Below are 17,481 nucleotides of genomic sequence, written 5' to 3'. Positions count from 1 at the left end.
CTGAAGTTGCTTATCAGCTTAAGAAGATTTTGGTCTGAGACAATGGGGTTTTCTAAATATACAATCATGTCATCTGCAAACAGGGATAATTTGACTTCCTCTTTTCCTATTTGAATACCCTTTATTTCTGTCTCTTTCCTGATTTAATTGGCCATAAATTCCAGTACTATGTTGGAAAAGAGTCGTGAGAGAATGCGTCTTTGTCTCGTGCCGGTTTTCAAAGGGAATGCTTCCTGTTTTTGCCAATTCAGTAGGATATTGGCTGTGGGTTTGTCATAAGTAGCTCTAATTAGTTTGAGATATGTTTCATCAGTACCTAGTTAATTGAGAGTTTTTATCAGGAAGGGCTGTTGAATTTTGTCAAAGGCCTTTTCTGCATCTATTGAGATAATCATGTGGTGTTTGTTGGTGGTTCTGTTTATGTGATGGATTATGTTTGTTGATTTGCATATGTTGAACCAGACTTGCATCCCAGGGATGAAGCCCACTTGATCATGGTGGATAAGCTTTTTGATGTGTTGCTGGATTTGGTTTGCCAGTATTTTATTGAGGATTTTCACATTGATGTCAGGGATATTGGTCTAAAATTCTCTTTTTTTGTTGTATCTCTGCCAGGTTTTGGTATCAGGATGATTTTGGCCTCATAAAATGAGTTAGGGAGGATTCCCTGTTTTTCTATTCATTGGAATAGTTTCAGAAGGAATGGTACCAGCTCCTCCTTGTACCTCTGGTAGAATTCAGCTGTGAATCCATCTGGTCCTGGAATTTTTCTGGTTGGTAGGCTATTAATTATTGCCTCAATTTCAGAGCCTGTTATTGGTCTATTCAGGGATTCAACTTCTTCCTGGTTTAGTCTTGGGAGAGTGTATGTGTTCAGGAATTTATCCATTTCTTCTAGGTTTTCTAGTTTATTTCTGTAGAGGTGTTTACAGTATTCTCTGACGGTAGTTTGAATTTCTGTGGGGTCAGTGGTGATATCCCCTTTATCATTTTTTATTGTGTATATTTGATTCTTCTCTCTTTTCTTCTTTATTAGTCTTGCTAGCAGTCTATCAATTTTGTTCATCTTTTCAAACACCCAGCTACTGGATTCATTGGTTTTCTGAAGAGTTTCTTTGTGTCTCTATCTCCTTCAGTTCTCTCTGATCTTAGTTATTTCTTGCCTCCTGCTAGCTTTTGAATGTGTTTGCTCTTGATTCTCTAGTTTTTTAATTGTGATATTAGCATGTCCATTTTAGATCTTTCCTGCTGTCTCCTGTGGGCATTTAGTGCTATAAATTTCCTTCTACACATTGCTCTGATTGTGTCCCAGAGATTCTGGTATGTTGTGTCTTTGTTCTCATTGGTTTCAAAGAACATTTTTATTTCTGCCTTCATTTCATTATATAGCCAGTAGTCACTCAGGAGAAGGTTGTTCAGTTTCCACGTAGTTGAGCGGTTTTGAGTGAGTTTCTTAATCCTGAGTTCTAGTTTGATTGCACTATGGTCTGAGAGACAGTTTGTTATAATTTCTGTTCTTTTACATTTGCTGAGGAGTGCTTTACTTCCAACTATGTGGTCAGTTCTGGAGTAAGTGCGATGTGGTACTGAGAAGAATGTCTATTCTGTTGATTTGGGGTGGAGAGTTCTGTAGATGTCTATTAGGTCTGGTTGGTGCAGAGCCAAGTTCAATTCCTGGATATCCTTGTTAACTTTCTGTCTTGTTGATCTCTCTAATGTTGACAGTGGGGTGTTAAAATCTCCCATTATTATTGTGTGGGAGTCTAAGTCTCTTTGTAAATCTCTAAGGACTAGCTTTATGAATCTGGGTGCTCCCGTATTGGGTGCATATATATTTAGGATAGTTAGCTCTTCTTGTTGAATTGATCCCTTTACCATTATGTGATGGCCTTCTTTGTCTCTTTTGAACTTTGTTGGTTTAAAGTCTGTTTTATCAGAGACTAGGATTGGAACCCCTGCCTCTTTTTGTTTTCCATTCGCTTGGTAGATCTTCCTCCATCCCTTTATTTTGAGCCTATGTGTGTCTCTGCACATGAGATGGGTCTCCTGAATACAGCACACTGATGGGTCTTGATTCTTTATCCAATTTGCCAGTGTGTGTCTTTTAATTGGAGCATTTTGCCCATTTACATTTCAGGTTAATATTGTTATGTGTGAATTTGATCCTGTCATTATGATGTTAGCTGGTTATTTTGCTCATTGGTTGATGCAGTTTCTTCCTAGCATCGATGGTCTTTACATTTTGGCATGTTTTTGCAGTGTCTGGTACCGGTTGTTCCTTTCCACGCTTAGTGCTTCCTCCAGGCGCTCTTGTACGGCAGGCCTGGTGGTGACAAAATCTCTCAGCATTTACTTGTCTGCAAAGGATTTTATTTCTCCTTCACTTATGAAGCTTAATTTGACTGAATATGAAATTCTAGGTTGAAAATTCTTTTCTTTAAAGATGTTGAATATTGGCCGCCACTCTCTTCTGGCTTGCAGAGTTTCTGCCAAGAGATCCACTGTTAGTCTAATGGATTTCCCTTTGTGGGTAACCCGACCCTTCTCTCTGGTTGCCCTTAACACTTTTTCGTTCATTTCAACTTTGATAAATCTGACAATTATGTGTCTTGGAGTCACTCTTCTCGAAGAGCATCTTGTGACATTCTCTGTATTTCTTGAATTTGAACGTTGGCCTGCCTTTCTAGGTTGGGGAAGTTCTCCTGGATAATATCCTGCAGAGTGTCTTCCAACTTGGATCCAGTCTCCCTGTCACTTTCAGGTACACCAATCAGACATAGATTTGGTCTTTTCACATAGTCCCATATTTCTTGGAAATTTCGTTCATTTCTTTTTACTCTTTTTTCTCTAAACATCTCTTCTCACTTCGTTTCATTCATTTGATCTTCAGTCACTGATGCCCTTTCTTCCAGTTGATCAAATCCATTACTGAAGCTTCTGCATTCACCACACAGTTCTCGTGCCATGGTTTTCACCTCTATCGGTCATTTCAGGACTTCTCTACATAAGTTATTCTAGTTAGTCATTTGTCTAATCTTTTTTCAAGGTTTTTAGCTTCTTTGCGATGGGTTTGAACTTCCTCCTTTAGCTCGGAGAAGTTTGATTGTCCAAAGCCTTCTTCTCTCAACTCATCAAAGTCATTCTCCATCCAGCTTTGTTATGTTGCTGGTGAGGAGATGCATTCCTTTGGAGGGGGAGAGACACTCTGATTTTTAGAATTTTCAGCTTTTCTGCCCTGCTTTTTCCACATCTTTGTGGTTTTATCTACCTTTGGTCTTTGATGATGGTGAGGTACAGGTGGGATTTTGGTGTGGATGAACTTTTTGTTTGTTAGTTTTCCTTCTAACAGTCAGGACACTCGGCTGCAGGTCTGTTGGAGTTTGCTAGAGGTCCACTCCAGACCTTGTTTGCCTGGGTATCAGCAGTGGAGGCTGTAGAAGAGTGAATATTGCTGAGCAGCAAATGTTGCTGTCTGATCATTCCTCTGGAAGCTTTGTCTCAGAGGGGTACCCGACCGTGTGACGTGTCAGTCTGCCCCTACTGGGGGATGCCTCCCAGTTAGGCTACTTGGGAGTCAGGGACCCACTTGAGGAGACAGTCTGTCTGTTCTCAGATCTCAAACTCCATGCTGGGAGAACCACTACTCTCTTCAAAGCTGTCAGACGGGGACATTTAAATCTGCAGAGGTTTCTGCTGCCTTTTGTTTGGCTATGCCCTGTCTCCAGAGGCGGAGTCTACAGAGACAGGAAGGCCTCCTTGATCTGTGGTGGGCTCCACCCAGTTCGAGCTTCCCAGAGGTTTTGTTTACCTACTCAAACCTCAGCAATGGCAGACACCGCTCCCCAAGTCTTGCTGCCACCTTGCAGTTAGATCTCAGACTGCTGTGCTAGTGAGAGGTGACAATATGCTAGCAGCCCTCACTCTCAGCACCTCCGGCCTTGGCTTCCAATCTGGCCGCACTTGAGGAGCCCTTTAACCCCTCACGGCACCCTGGGAGCCCCTCTCTGAGCTGACTGAGGCCGGAGCCTCCTCCCGCTGCTTGCGGGGAGGTGTGGAGGGAGAGGTGCCGGTGGGAACCAAGGCTGCACTCGCAGGCTGGTGTGTGTTTCAGGAGGCCGGCATGGGTGTGGCTGGCCCCGCAGGTGCAGCTGGCCTGGTGCATGGAGAGGACGGTGGGCACTGCAGGCCCAGGGCAGTAACGGGCTTAGCACCTGGGCCAGCAACTCTCGGGGTTGTGTCCGGTCCCCCAGCAGTGCTGGCAGGCTGGAGCCACACTCAAATTCTCGCCAGGCCTTAGTTGCCTCCCAGGGGGCAGGGCTGGGGACTTGTGGCCCGCCATGTGTGAGCTCCCCCCCTGCGGTGGGCTCCTGGCAGCCTGAGCCTCCCCCAGGTGTGCCGCCCCCTGCTCCATGGCACCTGGTCCCATGGACAGGCCAAGGGCTGAGGAGTGCAGGCGCTCTAGGGACTGGCAGGCAGCTCCGCCTGCAGCCCTGGTTCAGGATCCACTGGGTGAAGCCACTTGGGCTCCTGAACTGGATGGGGACTTGGAGAACTTTTATATCTAGCGGAAGGATGGTATGTGCACCAATCAGCACTCTATGTCTAGCTCAGGGTTTGTAAATGCACCAATCAGTATTCTGTGTCTAGCTCAAGGCTTGGGAATATGTATCTAACTAACCTAGTGGGGACTTGGAGGACTAGCACTCTGTGACTCTGTGTCTAGGTCAAGGATTGTGAAGGCACCAGTCAGCGCTCTGTCTAGCTCAGGGTTTGTAAATACACCAATCAGCACTCTGTGTCTAGCTCAGGGTTTGTAAATATACCAATCAGTAGTCTGTGTCTAGCCCAAGGTTTGTAAATACACCAATTGGTACTTTGCATCTAACTCACTGTATATCTAGCTAACTAGCACTCTGTGACTCTGTGTCTAGCTCAAGGATTGTAAGCGCACCAATCAGCACTCTGTCAAAACGGGCCAATCAGCTCTCTGTAAAACAGACCAATCAGCAGGATGTGGGTGGTACCAGATAAGGGAATAAAAGCAGGCTGCCCCAGCCAGCCAGCGAGGCAACCCACTCGGGTCACCTTCCACACCATGGAAGTTTTATTCTTTCGCTCTTTGCAATAAATCTTGCTGCTGCTCACTCTTTGGGTCCAGGCTGCCTTTATGAGCTGTAACACTCAGGGCGAAGGTCTGCAGCTTCACTCCTGACAGCGAGACTATGAACCCACCAGAAGGAAGAAGCTCCAGACACATCTGAATGTCTGAAGGAACAAACTCCAGACACACCATCTTTAAGAACTGTAACACTCACCCTGAGGGTCTGCAGCTTCATTCTTGAAGTAAATGAGACCAAGAACCCACCAATTCCGGACACACTAGCAATGAGGGAGTCTCCGTGGGTGTGGGGCCCTCTGAGTCAGGCACAGGATATAATCTCCTGGTGTGCTGTTTGCTAAGACTCCTGGAAAAGCACAGTATTAGGGTGGGAGTGACCTGATTTTCCAGGTGCTGTGTGTCACGGTTTCCCTTGGCTAGGAAAGGGAATTCCCTTACCCCTTGTACTTCCTGGCTGAGGCAATGCCCCGCCCTGCTTTGGCTCTCGCTGGGTGGCCTGCACCCACTGTCCTGCACCCACGGTCTGACATGCCCCAGTGGATGAACCCGGTACCTCAGTTGGAAATGCAGAAATCACCCATCTTCTGTGTCGCTCACGCTGGGAGCTGTATCCTGGAGCTGTTCCTGTTCAGCCATCTTGGAACTGACCCCCCCACTTTTTATTTTTTGTGACAGAGTCTCATTGTCTTGCCCAGGCTGGAGTGCATTGGCATGACCTTGGCTCACTGCAACCTCTGCCTCCTGGGTCCAAGTGATTCTCCCACCTTGGCCTCCTGAGTAACTGGAACTAGAGGCATGCCCCACCATGCCCAGCTAACTCTTGTATATTTTGGTAGAGATGGGGTTTCACCTTTTTGGTCTGGCTGGTCTTGAACTCCTGACTTCAAGTGATCCACCCGCCTCTGCCTGTCAAAGTACTGGGATTACAGGCATGAGCCACCGCGCTCAGCCAGATTTCAGTCTTTAATCCACCTTGATTTGATTTTTGTGTCTGGTGAGATATAGGGGTCTAGTTTCATTCTTCTGCATATTGATATCCAGCTTTCCCAGCACCAGAAGAGACCATCTTTTCCCCAGTGTATGTTCTTGACAACAATATTGAAAATGAGTTCACTATAGGTGTGTGGATTTGTTTCTGGGTGGTCTATTCTATTTCATTGGTCAATGTGTCTGTTTTTATACAAGTTCCATGCTGTTTTGGTTACTATACCTCTGTAGTATAATTTGAAGTCAGGTAATATGATTTCTCCAGTTTTGTTCTTTTTGCTGAAGACAGTTTTAGCTGTGCTGGGTCTTTTATGGTTCTATAGAAATTTTAGGATTTTTTCTTCATTTCTTTGAAGAATGTCATTGGTATTTTGAGAGATTGCATTGAATCTGTACATTGCTTTGAGTAGTGTGGACAGTTTTAACTATATCGATTCTTACAATATGTAGACATGGAATATCCTTCTGTTTTTGTGTCTTCTTCATTTTCCTTCATCAGTGTTTTACAGTATTCATTGTAGACATCACCCTCTTCTTTGATTAAGCTAATTCCTAGATATTTAGTTTTATTTGCGGTATTCTAAATGGGATTACTTTTTTATTTTTGCCAGATTGTTCACTATTGACATGCAGAAATGCTGCTGATTTTTGTATGTTGATTTTGTATCCTGCAACTTTACTGAATATGTTTATCAGTTCTAGTAGTTCTTTCGTCGAGTCGTTACATTTTTTCAAGTATCATTTGGAAATCATTTGGGATTATCATTTTAAGACTTTTTCAAATATCATTTCCAAACATTACTTGGAAATAATTTGAACATTTTCTTGCTTCCTGGCACAAAATGTGTCCTAGGCTTGTCTTGAACATTCTTAACCCTGGCCCTGGAATCAGGCATTTCTCTAAAGAGCTCTGGTTCCCTTCAGTGGAAAACGGTATTCATAAGCCAAGATCTTGCCACTAAGTGTGCTCATTGCTATTGAAATGTCATTGTTGCCTAGCCCTATCAGTGGAGAGAACTAGGAAATATATGGGGATTTTTTTTTTGTACATGCACACAAAAACATGTATACATTTATGTCTATATCTGTCATTGATCTGTTATCTATTACCTATCTAAACCGCTATCTATCTAGAAGAGTATGAGTATACACGAATACTTTCACTCCAATCTAATTTCATAGGATTCATGCTAGTTTTCTCCCTTTCTGAATCCATGACTCCCTTCTGCAAAGGTGAGAAGCCTGGCTTCCATCATCCTTAATATATTTACATATTTGATCAATTCCCTTTATGTAGCCAAACCTTGCCCATACCTTCCCACTCATGGATGCCCTCCTCACCTCGTGTGGGTTCTCCATGCCATATATAGGCTCTGGCTGCTCTTGCAGGCCACCCCTCTGTGTGGACCCTTTCTCTGCTTGCTTGAACTCCCACACCCAGGCAGGCTGTTTCCACATGGACACCCACTTGGTCCTCATCCTACTTGGTCTCTGACTTGGAACCACCATGACTCTCTTCTCTACCTTAATGTGTGGCCACCATCTGGCTGCCACCCACCTAATGGCTCTGGGACTAAATTATTCAAAAGGGAAAATAAAGGAAGAAATAGGAAAAGAAAAGGAATGAGTACTTTTAGCCATTTTGCCCAATCAATTGACCAATCAGCTGTTTTTTATTAAGTGTTCTTTGCATTAAGACAGTTGGGAGTTGAGGACGGAATGCAAGAGGTGTAAGAAAACGTTTCCCAGAAATATGAGGGGAGATGGGCTGAAAACATTAAATCGAAACTAATGATATAATAATGGCTTCAGTTGTATGTTACAAAATAAATGTGCTACAAAAAGACATAATTTTTTTTTTTTTTTTTTTTTTTTTTGAGATGCAGTCTCATTCTGTCACCCTGGCTGGAGTGTGGTGCTGTGATCTTGGCTCACTGCAGGGTCAAGCAATTCCCCTGCCTCAGCTTCCTAGGTAGCTGAGATGACAGGCGCATGCCACCATGCCTAGCTAATTTTTGTATTTTTAGTAAAAATGGGGCTTCACCATGTTGGTCAGGCTGGTGTCGAACTCCTGGCCTCAGGTGATCCACCCACCATGGCCTCCCAAAGTACAGGGATTACAGGTGTTAGCCACTGTGCCTGGTCAAAAATGTCATACTTAAACTATGAATATTCCTTCTAAACAATGGGCAAAGTCACAGTGGATTAACTCTCTCCTGTGTTAATAATCACACTGGAGTTCTGACAAAGACCCCACATCAGCAGTGATTACAATGATCAGAATATTTACTTGTTGGTTCTCAGTCATTCAGTTCTATAGATTTCTCATTAATGTGTGGGAGATTATCTGATAATACTTTTGTAAAGAGGTTTTTATCGATTTGCTTAATATAAAACTTAGTATAGAATACTCTAGATATAACATGTGATATAAATGTCACTGTTAGAGCCATCAAAATAACTGTTATTTTCATTAATGATTATGGATGAAGTTTTTAAGAAATGTTTTCTGTTATCAGAGCTCAGGAGGAGTTAATGGTGCTAACTGGGGGTGGTGGAGATAGTCCTATGAGAAGCAGAGAAGCCAAATATACTTCCCCAGCACTGATTTGGTCATCTCCTTTGTATTACCAAGTATGACATTCTATACAGACCGTGAGAGAGCTCAATACATGTAAAGAATCCCCGGTTATTTATGCAGTACATTGGATAAAGTCCATCTTCATTTCAGGGTTCTACTCACAAAGTAATTTGAGGTCTCTGGGGTTCTGGGGCACAGCTTTCTTGAGGAGCAAAGCAGAAGTCCTTAGGGAAATCAGGTTCCACTTACGGTCCCAGCCCTTGACTCAGCCATTAGAACAATGGGTTTTTCTCGTTGAAGAAGTCCTCCAAAGTGTAATTTCAGGGGGATCTGCAACAGTTAAATAAGCATATTGAGTAGCATTAAATAAAGCAAAAGTAGAAAGTATAGCATCAAAGTAAAAAAATGCATTAATGACAATAATGCTTTGTAAACATATAAAAACTACTTTCAGTATTATAAATCTTGGATTCTTTATACTTACTCTATAAGATGTGTGAAGATTGTATAATGAGAGCATTCATCATCTATCATTTAACAAAATATTTATGGAGCACCTATTCTGTGCAACGCCTGACCTGAGACAAATTCATGGGAATCCATGTTCTTTTTTATTTAAATTTTAAGTAAAATGGATGAGTTTTAAAAATTTAAACCAGATTATTAGGCATGATGGCAAACTATTTTTGAAGAGTCATATAAAGTTAATTTTGTGTATATTGAAACTTGCAAGGTAATCCTGAGTAGTTATTGCACATTTTACTTATATGGACAGTCTTCAACTTCCACAGTCTAGTAATTCCTCCCAATTGAACCCATCTGGTGTAAAGATGGGAAGACACCTTCAGGAAGCATCATCGTTTCATTTTTTAACATTTTTTCTTGGTTTCCAAGGGTAGTGCAAGTGGGAAATCTCTCAATTCTTACAGTGTTTTGACTCAACTTTTAGCCCCATTCTCATTGAGAGAGACACTGCTTCAGTGATGAGGGAACACAACAGAGTGATATTGTGATCTCCATGGAGTGATGGGCAAGAAAATTGCCATGGAGATCAAGAAGTGCTAGCTTGGAACTTACAAGTGAGTACCTTTGCCATCCCAGGTGTGCCAGACGACTACTTTCTCTCAGGGCTGCATCTCCTGTCTGAGCACACTTGTAGGATAGCTACATAGCTTGCCTAAAGCCACAAATAATGTGGAATATGGAAATAATATGGAACTCATCTCTATCTTTTTCCTCTCCTATGTAGAAAGCCTGCTTAAGGGGTGGAATTGCTTAATAAATACATGAGACCTAGAAATAAGATTTATAGGGTCTTGCTTAATATGAATAAATGACATCTGTTCTTTAATTTCTTCAGAGAAAAGATCCCAAATCTTTTTATAAATATAATATTTATTATTTAAAACTTTCCAAAAGGCATGAATATATTTTCCCTGCAGGCAGACAGGCACGTGCACATGTGCAAGCACAAACACATATGCAAATACATGAATGTCATTTGTTAAATGTTCACATTAAAAAACTTAACATTTGTATGCAAGCCAATCAACTGCACATCCCTCCTTAAACATTTACCAAATGACCAAATGCTTGAATTAGAGTAGGTCACTTGCAAGGCACCACTGGGATATTTTAAAAGGAACAAAAGGACAAGATATTGTTAATGGATCGGGGGAAGAGATTCTTAGACACAGAGAAAATACAGAGAAGAAAACTCAATGATTTAATGGCAAATTATGAAATTATATGATAATAGTCTCCAGTAACAAATAACAGAGCAGAGGAGTAAATGAGCCCTGGACTAGGTCGAGAAGACACCTTGGAGAGCTTGAGAATTGAACTAGGTCTTGAAAGATAAGAACAGAATGAGGAGAAGAAAAGGAAGAAGATTAATAGAGTTATAATTGGGTTGAAAAGGAGCCCAGTTGGATAGAGCTAGGCAACTGGAAGGTAAGGTCAGTAAGGATGGCCTTGGACTGTGGTAGTCCTTCATATCCAGTAGAAATACCTTAGTCATTTTCCACCTTGGCTTCACAGGAGAAGCAATTGGGGAGCTTTTAAAGCCACACTGTGGGCAAATTAGTTTAGAATTTCTGAGATGTCCCAGGCATCATGAATTTTTAAAGCTCACTGGTGATTCCAAGGTACAGCTAGTGGTTGGGAGTCACTCTCATGAGAAAGCTTCTACAAGTTCTGGGAAGGAATAGCACCATTCAAAAGTCAAAACAAGATAGTAATTGCACTTCATGATTGTGCAAAATACTTCCCAATCTTTCCAATTGACTTGAAACTGAATTTAAACTTTGCTGAAATTCAAGGAGATTGCAGATAGTCATGCCATGCTAATCTACATTGATGTTACATGATGTTTTTAATGCTACAGCTTTTTACCGCCAGAACTGAAGCACCCTTAAAGATCACAGATGGGCCCAAATAGATTCCTTGGCCCATAGAACAAATTAGTAGAAGATTAAATGAGTGTGTTCTTTTTTAAATATGTAGACACATCAGTTAAAATAATTCTTAAGAAAACATTATTTATGCAGAAAATTGACTGACCTGTGTTTCTTTACAAGGTTTGAAGGAGAAGTTCTGAAGGACTCTGATTAGAGCAAGTTTCATGTTCATGAGCGCAAACCTCATGCCAATGCAGTTTCTGGGTCCACTCCCAAAGGGTGTATATATGTAAGGATCTATGTTGTCCTTGTTCTTCTTACTGAACCTGGTTCCATATTGGTAGATTTTTTAAAAGTTAATGCCATAACACCCCTAAGAGTTCCATGTTAGGGCTTCTTTCTTAGGGCCCACTCCTCTACTAGTAGTACACAGGATGCTTTTGCGGACTGGTCATTGAACTCCTGCTATGCTTATTTTACTATGAGAATTGTAAGCTACAGATTCTTTTTACTCTCGTTACACTATAGGAGGTTTCAGTCTTGTTGAGAGGAGATAAATAGTGTTGCAAAGAATATTTATTTCTAAGCACTCAGATTATATTCAGGGTGGTTATGTGTTCACAGTATAAAGGCACAGAAGTGATGAGACTGATGGCAAAGTAGATTCCTGCCTCAAGTCACACTTATGTTGGTCATGAGGAAGGAGAAGAAGAAATTGTCTTGCACTATTTCAAAATTGTTATTTTGCACTTTCCTTCTCATCTCCTCCCTTGTTTTTCTAATTCTCCTCCTTCTCCTCCCTGCCTTGTCTTATTCCTCCTCTCCTCCTTATGCTCCTCCTTCTTCTCTCCATCTCTCCCTCTTTCTCCCCCACACCTCCATAGAATAGTTGAGGTCAGATAATTTACACGGGTGTATGATGCTACTGTACCAGTGCAAAGCAGTATCATCACTGCTTTCTTTGTCTATCTGTTCCACTAAGCTATAAATTCTTTGAAGATTAGACCCACGTTTTTTATTCAAACTTGATTCCTAAATATTTGATTATATTAAGAAAAAAATAGTCATTTCTGGGACATAATAATAGCATTGTGATCTTGTGTTTTTAAAAAAGTCCTTATATTTTGAACAGTTATGACCCATAAGGACATAACTGATGACCTTCATTTTAAGTTTTTGGGACTGTGGGTGGCTGTAATTTTCTTTTATCTAGTCTATGGTTTGTAAAGTGTGACAATGATCAATTTCATGAAAAAAAACTTTCAAAAATAAAAAGACAAGCAAATGATTGTGGAAGACCACGACTGTCCTGTAGATTAAGAGAGGCAGAATATGCTTGAACCAGGATGGTTCAGGGAGGGCTCCTTTCCCAGGGGCTTGTACCTTTCAGGGAGGAACTTCTCAGGCTCTGTCCAGTGCTTTGGGTCATGATGAAGAACATAGCTTGGAATCATCACCACCACCCCTTTGGGAATGAACATCTCATTGATTTCAACATCTTTTTTGCAGACCCTCTCAAGTCTCATAGCAACTGGGAATAATCTGAGCATTTCATTCACCACCATGTGGAGATACTCCATCTGTAGCACAGTATCATAGGTGGGTGGTGCTTGGTAAGAAAGAAACAGATTTTGATAAACTGAGATTTTGGATTAACTTTTAACTCAGTCCACGCAGTACTATTGACATGTTAGAAGCTCCAGAGAATAACTCATACTGGTAAAGGATCATAACATTCATAAATTGTTTTAATAACTGTCATGCCCATTGATGTGCTCAATGGCCCACTGAGATGTGTGGAGGAGTTATGAAAGTGGGAGACATTCGGGACAGTTCTCACTCCAGGGATAGAAATCCTTAGCATAACCGTCTAGTGGTTTTTCTTTCTCATGGAAACAAACGTGACTAATAGGCTATGAGCATTAGCATCAGATAAAATATGACAAAGTGATTGTCACCTTTCAAAAAAGAGATCACACGTCTGTAACCAAGAAAGTGAAAAGAGATATTAAAAGCAAATTCTCTGTGCCACACAAGGACTATTGGTCAAAGTCCTGCTCTGTAATTCTTTTTGTTATATATACAAACAAAAACAGCTACTAAGCAGGATTTGTATTGTATGTATGTATGTGTGTGTATATGTACACATGGATATATACACATATATACACACATGTATATATATACACACACATGTATATATATACACACACATGTATATATATACACACATATATATAATACAAATGTGTATGTACACATATACACACACAAGACTTTTGTTATATTCATAAAATGTGGAGAGAAACACTATATTATATAAAATCTCTATCAATAATTTGAGGACAACTAGTCCCTTCTATCCCAAATACGACAAAAGAAGGTTCTGGTGGGATTATACCATGATTTCAGTGCTAGTGGAAATTATAAAGAGGATAGAACCCCACACAGCCCTATCCTCACTTGCTGAAACAGTCTCCTAGTGGTTGCTCCAGGGCTGAACTGTAATCTCTGAAGAACATCCCTTTGTGTTCACCTCACTGCCACACCCAGGCTGAGATCAGGCCTTTGCACCCCAACTCCAGCCTGGGTGACAGAGCAAGACTCCAACTCAAAAACAAACAAACAAACAAACATAAAACCCACAGGTTCCTGGGCCTACCAGAAATGAGAAGGGGTTGCCCAGGGGCCTAACAACGAGGAGGCAGGGACCATTGAGGGCCATCTGGAGAGACTCCAAAGTGTCCCATCTATCCAGAGACATGAAAAAGAAGGCATCATGCCCAACTCATTCCATTAGGGCCACATCATCCAAATCAGAAAAAAATCAGGACCGCAAAGGAAGATGGCATGCCAGTCTCATTCATGAGCATCAGCACAAAAATCCTGAACAAAATAGTACCAAGTCAGAAACAGCAGTGTTCAAAGATGATACACCATGACCAAGTTGAATTTAAACCTGAGGCTCAAGAATAGTTAACAAAGTATAAATACCAATGATTTCATCAACAGATTAAAGGAGAATGATTATAAAATCATCTCAATTGTTTTAGGAAGAGCCTTTGATAGTTCAGTAATAATATATTAATAATATATGATAATATTCAACTCCCATTTATGATATAAAAAACCTTCAACAACTAATAGCAGGGAATTTTCTTCATCTGATGAAAGCATCTACCAAAAAAAGTTAGATAAAACATTATTCTTAGTAGTATAAAAGCATTATCCTGGTATACCTTCTTAATGTTTCCCATGTGCACAAATTACCTTTAAAACTAGTAACTTTTTTTAAACAAAAACATCCTATCAATTAACTTACTTTTTCTGTAATTGAAAAGAATATCATAACTTGCCCTTGTCAGAAGTTCTGCTTGTGATTCACCTGGGGTCAACACAGGGCAAGGTTTAATAATCACTGAAGTAATTAAACATTGTAATGCCTCATGGGGCTGCTTGAACTGACATGACTTCAAGGGCACTGAGAGCCTGCGGGAAAGCAGAGGGTCAGCAAGTTCATTCAGCTGAGATTATCTCAGTTTACAAACTGGAGTTTATGACCTTTAGTTGGGACATGAGTTTCTCTGACTATCAAATGACAGGAATGAACCAACTCTCCAGAATAAACCAGCATCCAGCATTTTTGCATGAAGTTCCAAGAGGACCCCAGGGAGACATGTTACTAGGAAGCTTGCCAAACCCAGTGACTTTCCAGGGGGCCTGCCCACCCAAGTGCAGCCCATGCCTGACACCCAGCCCTCAATGCCCTATTCTGATCGGTTACATGGTTATCTCCAGAACCATGGGCCCTCTCTGTCAGTGTGAATGGGCTGTCCACACTGCCCAGTGCTATGACACAACACAGGGGAAAAGAACCATAAAGGAAAATGAAACAAGACCTTCACAGAGGCAGTCATGCCAAGACCCAGGATGGGGGTACTTCACCACCCGGAGGAAACTGGGGAGACACCAGGAGTTCTGGGAAGGCAGAGATAAGGGGATCTGGAACTACCTGGGGTGAAGTCTTCCTAAAGGAATGACGGTTTGCATTATCGTCGACAGAGAAGTGTTTGGACAGAAGAAGGTAGGGTGAGAAACATTTCAGGCTATGAGAATGGTCCAGCTTTTTTTAGTAATAAAAAGTAGAAAAAGTAGAAATTGCTTTTAACATTATGTATTGAATAAGCAAGAAATGGCTTCCCAATCCTTTTCTTTATCATTATTTTTATTGTTTAGACAGAGTCCTGCTGCATTGCCCAGGCTGGAGTGCAATGGCACAATCATGGCTCACTGCCACCTCAACCTCCCAAGCTCAAGGAATCCTCCTGCCTCAGCCTCCTGAGGAGCTGGGACTACAGGCATGCACCACCATGAGTGGTTCATTTTTTGATGTTTGCTAGAGATGAAGTCTGGTCTCAAACTGACTTGCCTAGGATGGTCTTGAACTTGTGGCCTCAAGTGATCCTTTTGTCTCACCCTTGCAAATGACTGGGATTACAGGAATGAAACACTGTGGCTGGCCACTTTATTATTAACAAGGTTGAATATTTCTGTATTTTTGACAACTGTGTTTCTTTTTTGATAAATTGCTCATGTCCACTCAGCTCTGCACCTGGTGCACCGAACAGACATCTGCAGAACTCTACACCCCAAGTCAACAGAATATACATTCTTCTCAGCATCACATCACACTTATTCTAAAATTGACCACATAATGGGAAGTAAAGCACTGCTCAGCAAATGTAAAAGAATAGAAATCACAAAAAACTATCTCTCAGACAACAGTGCGGTGAAGTTAGAACTCAGGATTAAGAAACTCACTCAAAACCACACAATTATATGTAAACTGAACAACCTGCTCCTGAATGACTACTGAGTAAATAACGAAACGAAGGCAGAAATAAAGATGTTCTTGAAAACAATGAGAACAAAGACACAGTGTACCAGAATCTCTGGTACACATTTAAAGCAGTGTGTAGAGGGAAATTTAAAGCACTAAATGACCACAAGAGAAAGCAGGAAAGATCTAAAACCGACACCCTAACATCATAATTCAAAGAACTAGAGAAGCAAAAGCAAACACTTTCAAAATTAGCAGAAGGCAAGAAATAACTAAGATCAGAGGAGAACTGAAGGAGATAGAGACACAAAAAAACCTTCAAAAAATCAGTGAATCCAGGAGCTGGTTTTTTGAAAAGATCAATAAAATTGATAGACTGCTAGCCAGACTAATAAAGAAGAAAAGAGGGAAGAATCAAATAGAGGCAATAAAAAATGATAAGGGGGATATCACCACCACTCTCACAGAAATACAAGCTACCATCAGAGAATACTATAAACACCTCTATACAAATAAACTAGAAAATCTAGAATAAATGGATAAATTCCTGGACACGTACACCCTCCCAAGACTAAACCAGGAACAAGTTGGATCTCTGAATAGACCAATACCAGGCTCTGAAATTGAGGCAATAATTAATAGCCTACTAACTAAAAAAGGCCCAGGACCAGATGGATTCACAGCTGAATTTTACCAGAGGTAGAAAGAGTAGCTGGTACTATTCTTTCTGAAACGATTCCAATCAATAGAAAAAGAGGGAATCCTCCCTAACTGATTTTATGAGGCCTGCATCATCCTGATACCAAAGCCTGGTGGACACACAAGAAAAAAGGAGAATTTTCAACCAATACTCCTGATGAACATTGATGCAAAAATCCTCAATAAAATACTGGCAAACCGAACCCAGCAGCACATCAAAAAGCTTATCCACCACAATCAAGTTGGCCTCATCCCAGTAATGCAATGCTGGTTCAACATACACAAATTAATGAACATAATCAATCACATAAACAGAACCAGTGACCAAAAAAACCATGATTATCTCAATAGATGCAGAAAAGGCCTTTGACAAAATTCAACAGCCCTTCCTGCTAAAAACTCTCAACAAACTAGGTATTGATGAAACGTATCTCAAAATAGTAAGAGCTATTTATGACAAACCCACAGCCAAAATCATACTGAATGGGCAAAAAGTGCAAGTATTCTTTTTGAAAACCAGGACAAGGATGCCCTCTCTCACGACTCTTATTCAACATAGTATTGGAAATTCTAGCCAGGGCAATCAGGCAAGAAAAAGAAATAAAGGGTATTCAATTAGGAAAAGAGGAAGTCAAATTGTCCCTGTTTGCAGATGACTTGATTGTATATTTAGAAAACCCCATCATTTCAGTCCCAAATCCTTTTAAGCTGATAAGCGACTTCAGCAAAGTCTCAGGATACAAAATCAATGTGCAAAAATCACAAGCATCCCTATACACCAATAACAGAAAGAGAGCCAAATCATGAGTGAAATCCCATTCACAATTGCTACTAAGAGAATAAAATACCTAGGAAT

General features: G+C 41.0%; 1 protein-coding gene across 1 annotated transcript; it reads right to left on the bottom strand.

The window, feature by feature from the left end:
• Positions 1 to 7,971: 7,971 nt before the first annotated feature.
• On the bottom strand, positions 7,972 to 12,690 carry LOC140710613 (cytochrome P450 3A7-like). Its single transcript, XM_073012779.1, has 3 exons — positions 12,470 to 12,690; positions 11,250 to 11,412; positions 7,972 to 9,017 (listed from the first exon to the last, which is right to left on the bottom strand). The coding sequence occupies exons 1-3, from the start codon at positions 12,664 to 12,666 to the stop codon at positions 8,922 to 8,924; spliced, it is 456 nt and encodes a 151-aa protein (XP_072868880.1). The 5' UTR covers positions 12,667 to 12,690; the 3' UTR covers positions 7,972 to 8,921.
• Between the last annotated feature and the right edge of the window lie 4,791 nt (positions 12,691 to 17,481).

This window comes from Chlorocebus sabaeus, chromosome 28, assembly GCF_047675955.1.
Source record: "Chlorocebus sabaeus isolate Y175 chromosome 28, mChlSab1.0.hap1, whole genome shotgun sequence".
Classification (NCBI taxonomy): Eukaryota; Metazoa; Chordata; class Mammalia; order Primates; family Cercopithecidae; genus Chlorocebus; species Chlorocebus sabaeus.
This window is presented reverse-complemented; position numbering and strand designations above follow the sequence as displayed.

Excerpts from the sequence above, each read along its gene's own strand:
- LOC140710613 (XM_073012779.1), bottom strand. The coding sequence starts at position 12,666 with ATGGAGTATCTCCACATGGTGGTGAATGAAATGCTCAGATTATTCCCA. Across the intron at positions 11,413-12,469 it reads GAGAAGTTCCTCCCTGAAAG|GTTCAGTAAGAAGAACAAGG; the intron begins GTACAAGCCCCT and ends ATATGGAACCAG. Across the intron at positions 9,018-11,249 it reads AACCTTGTAAAGAAACACAG|ATCCCCCTGAAATTACACTT; the intron begins GTCAGTCAATTT and ends TAACTGTTGCAG.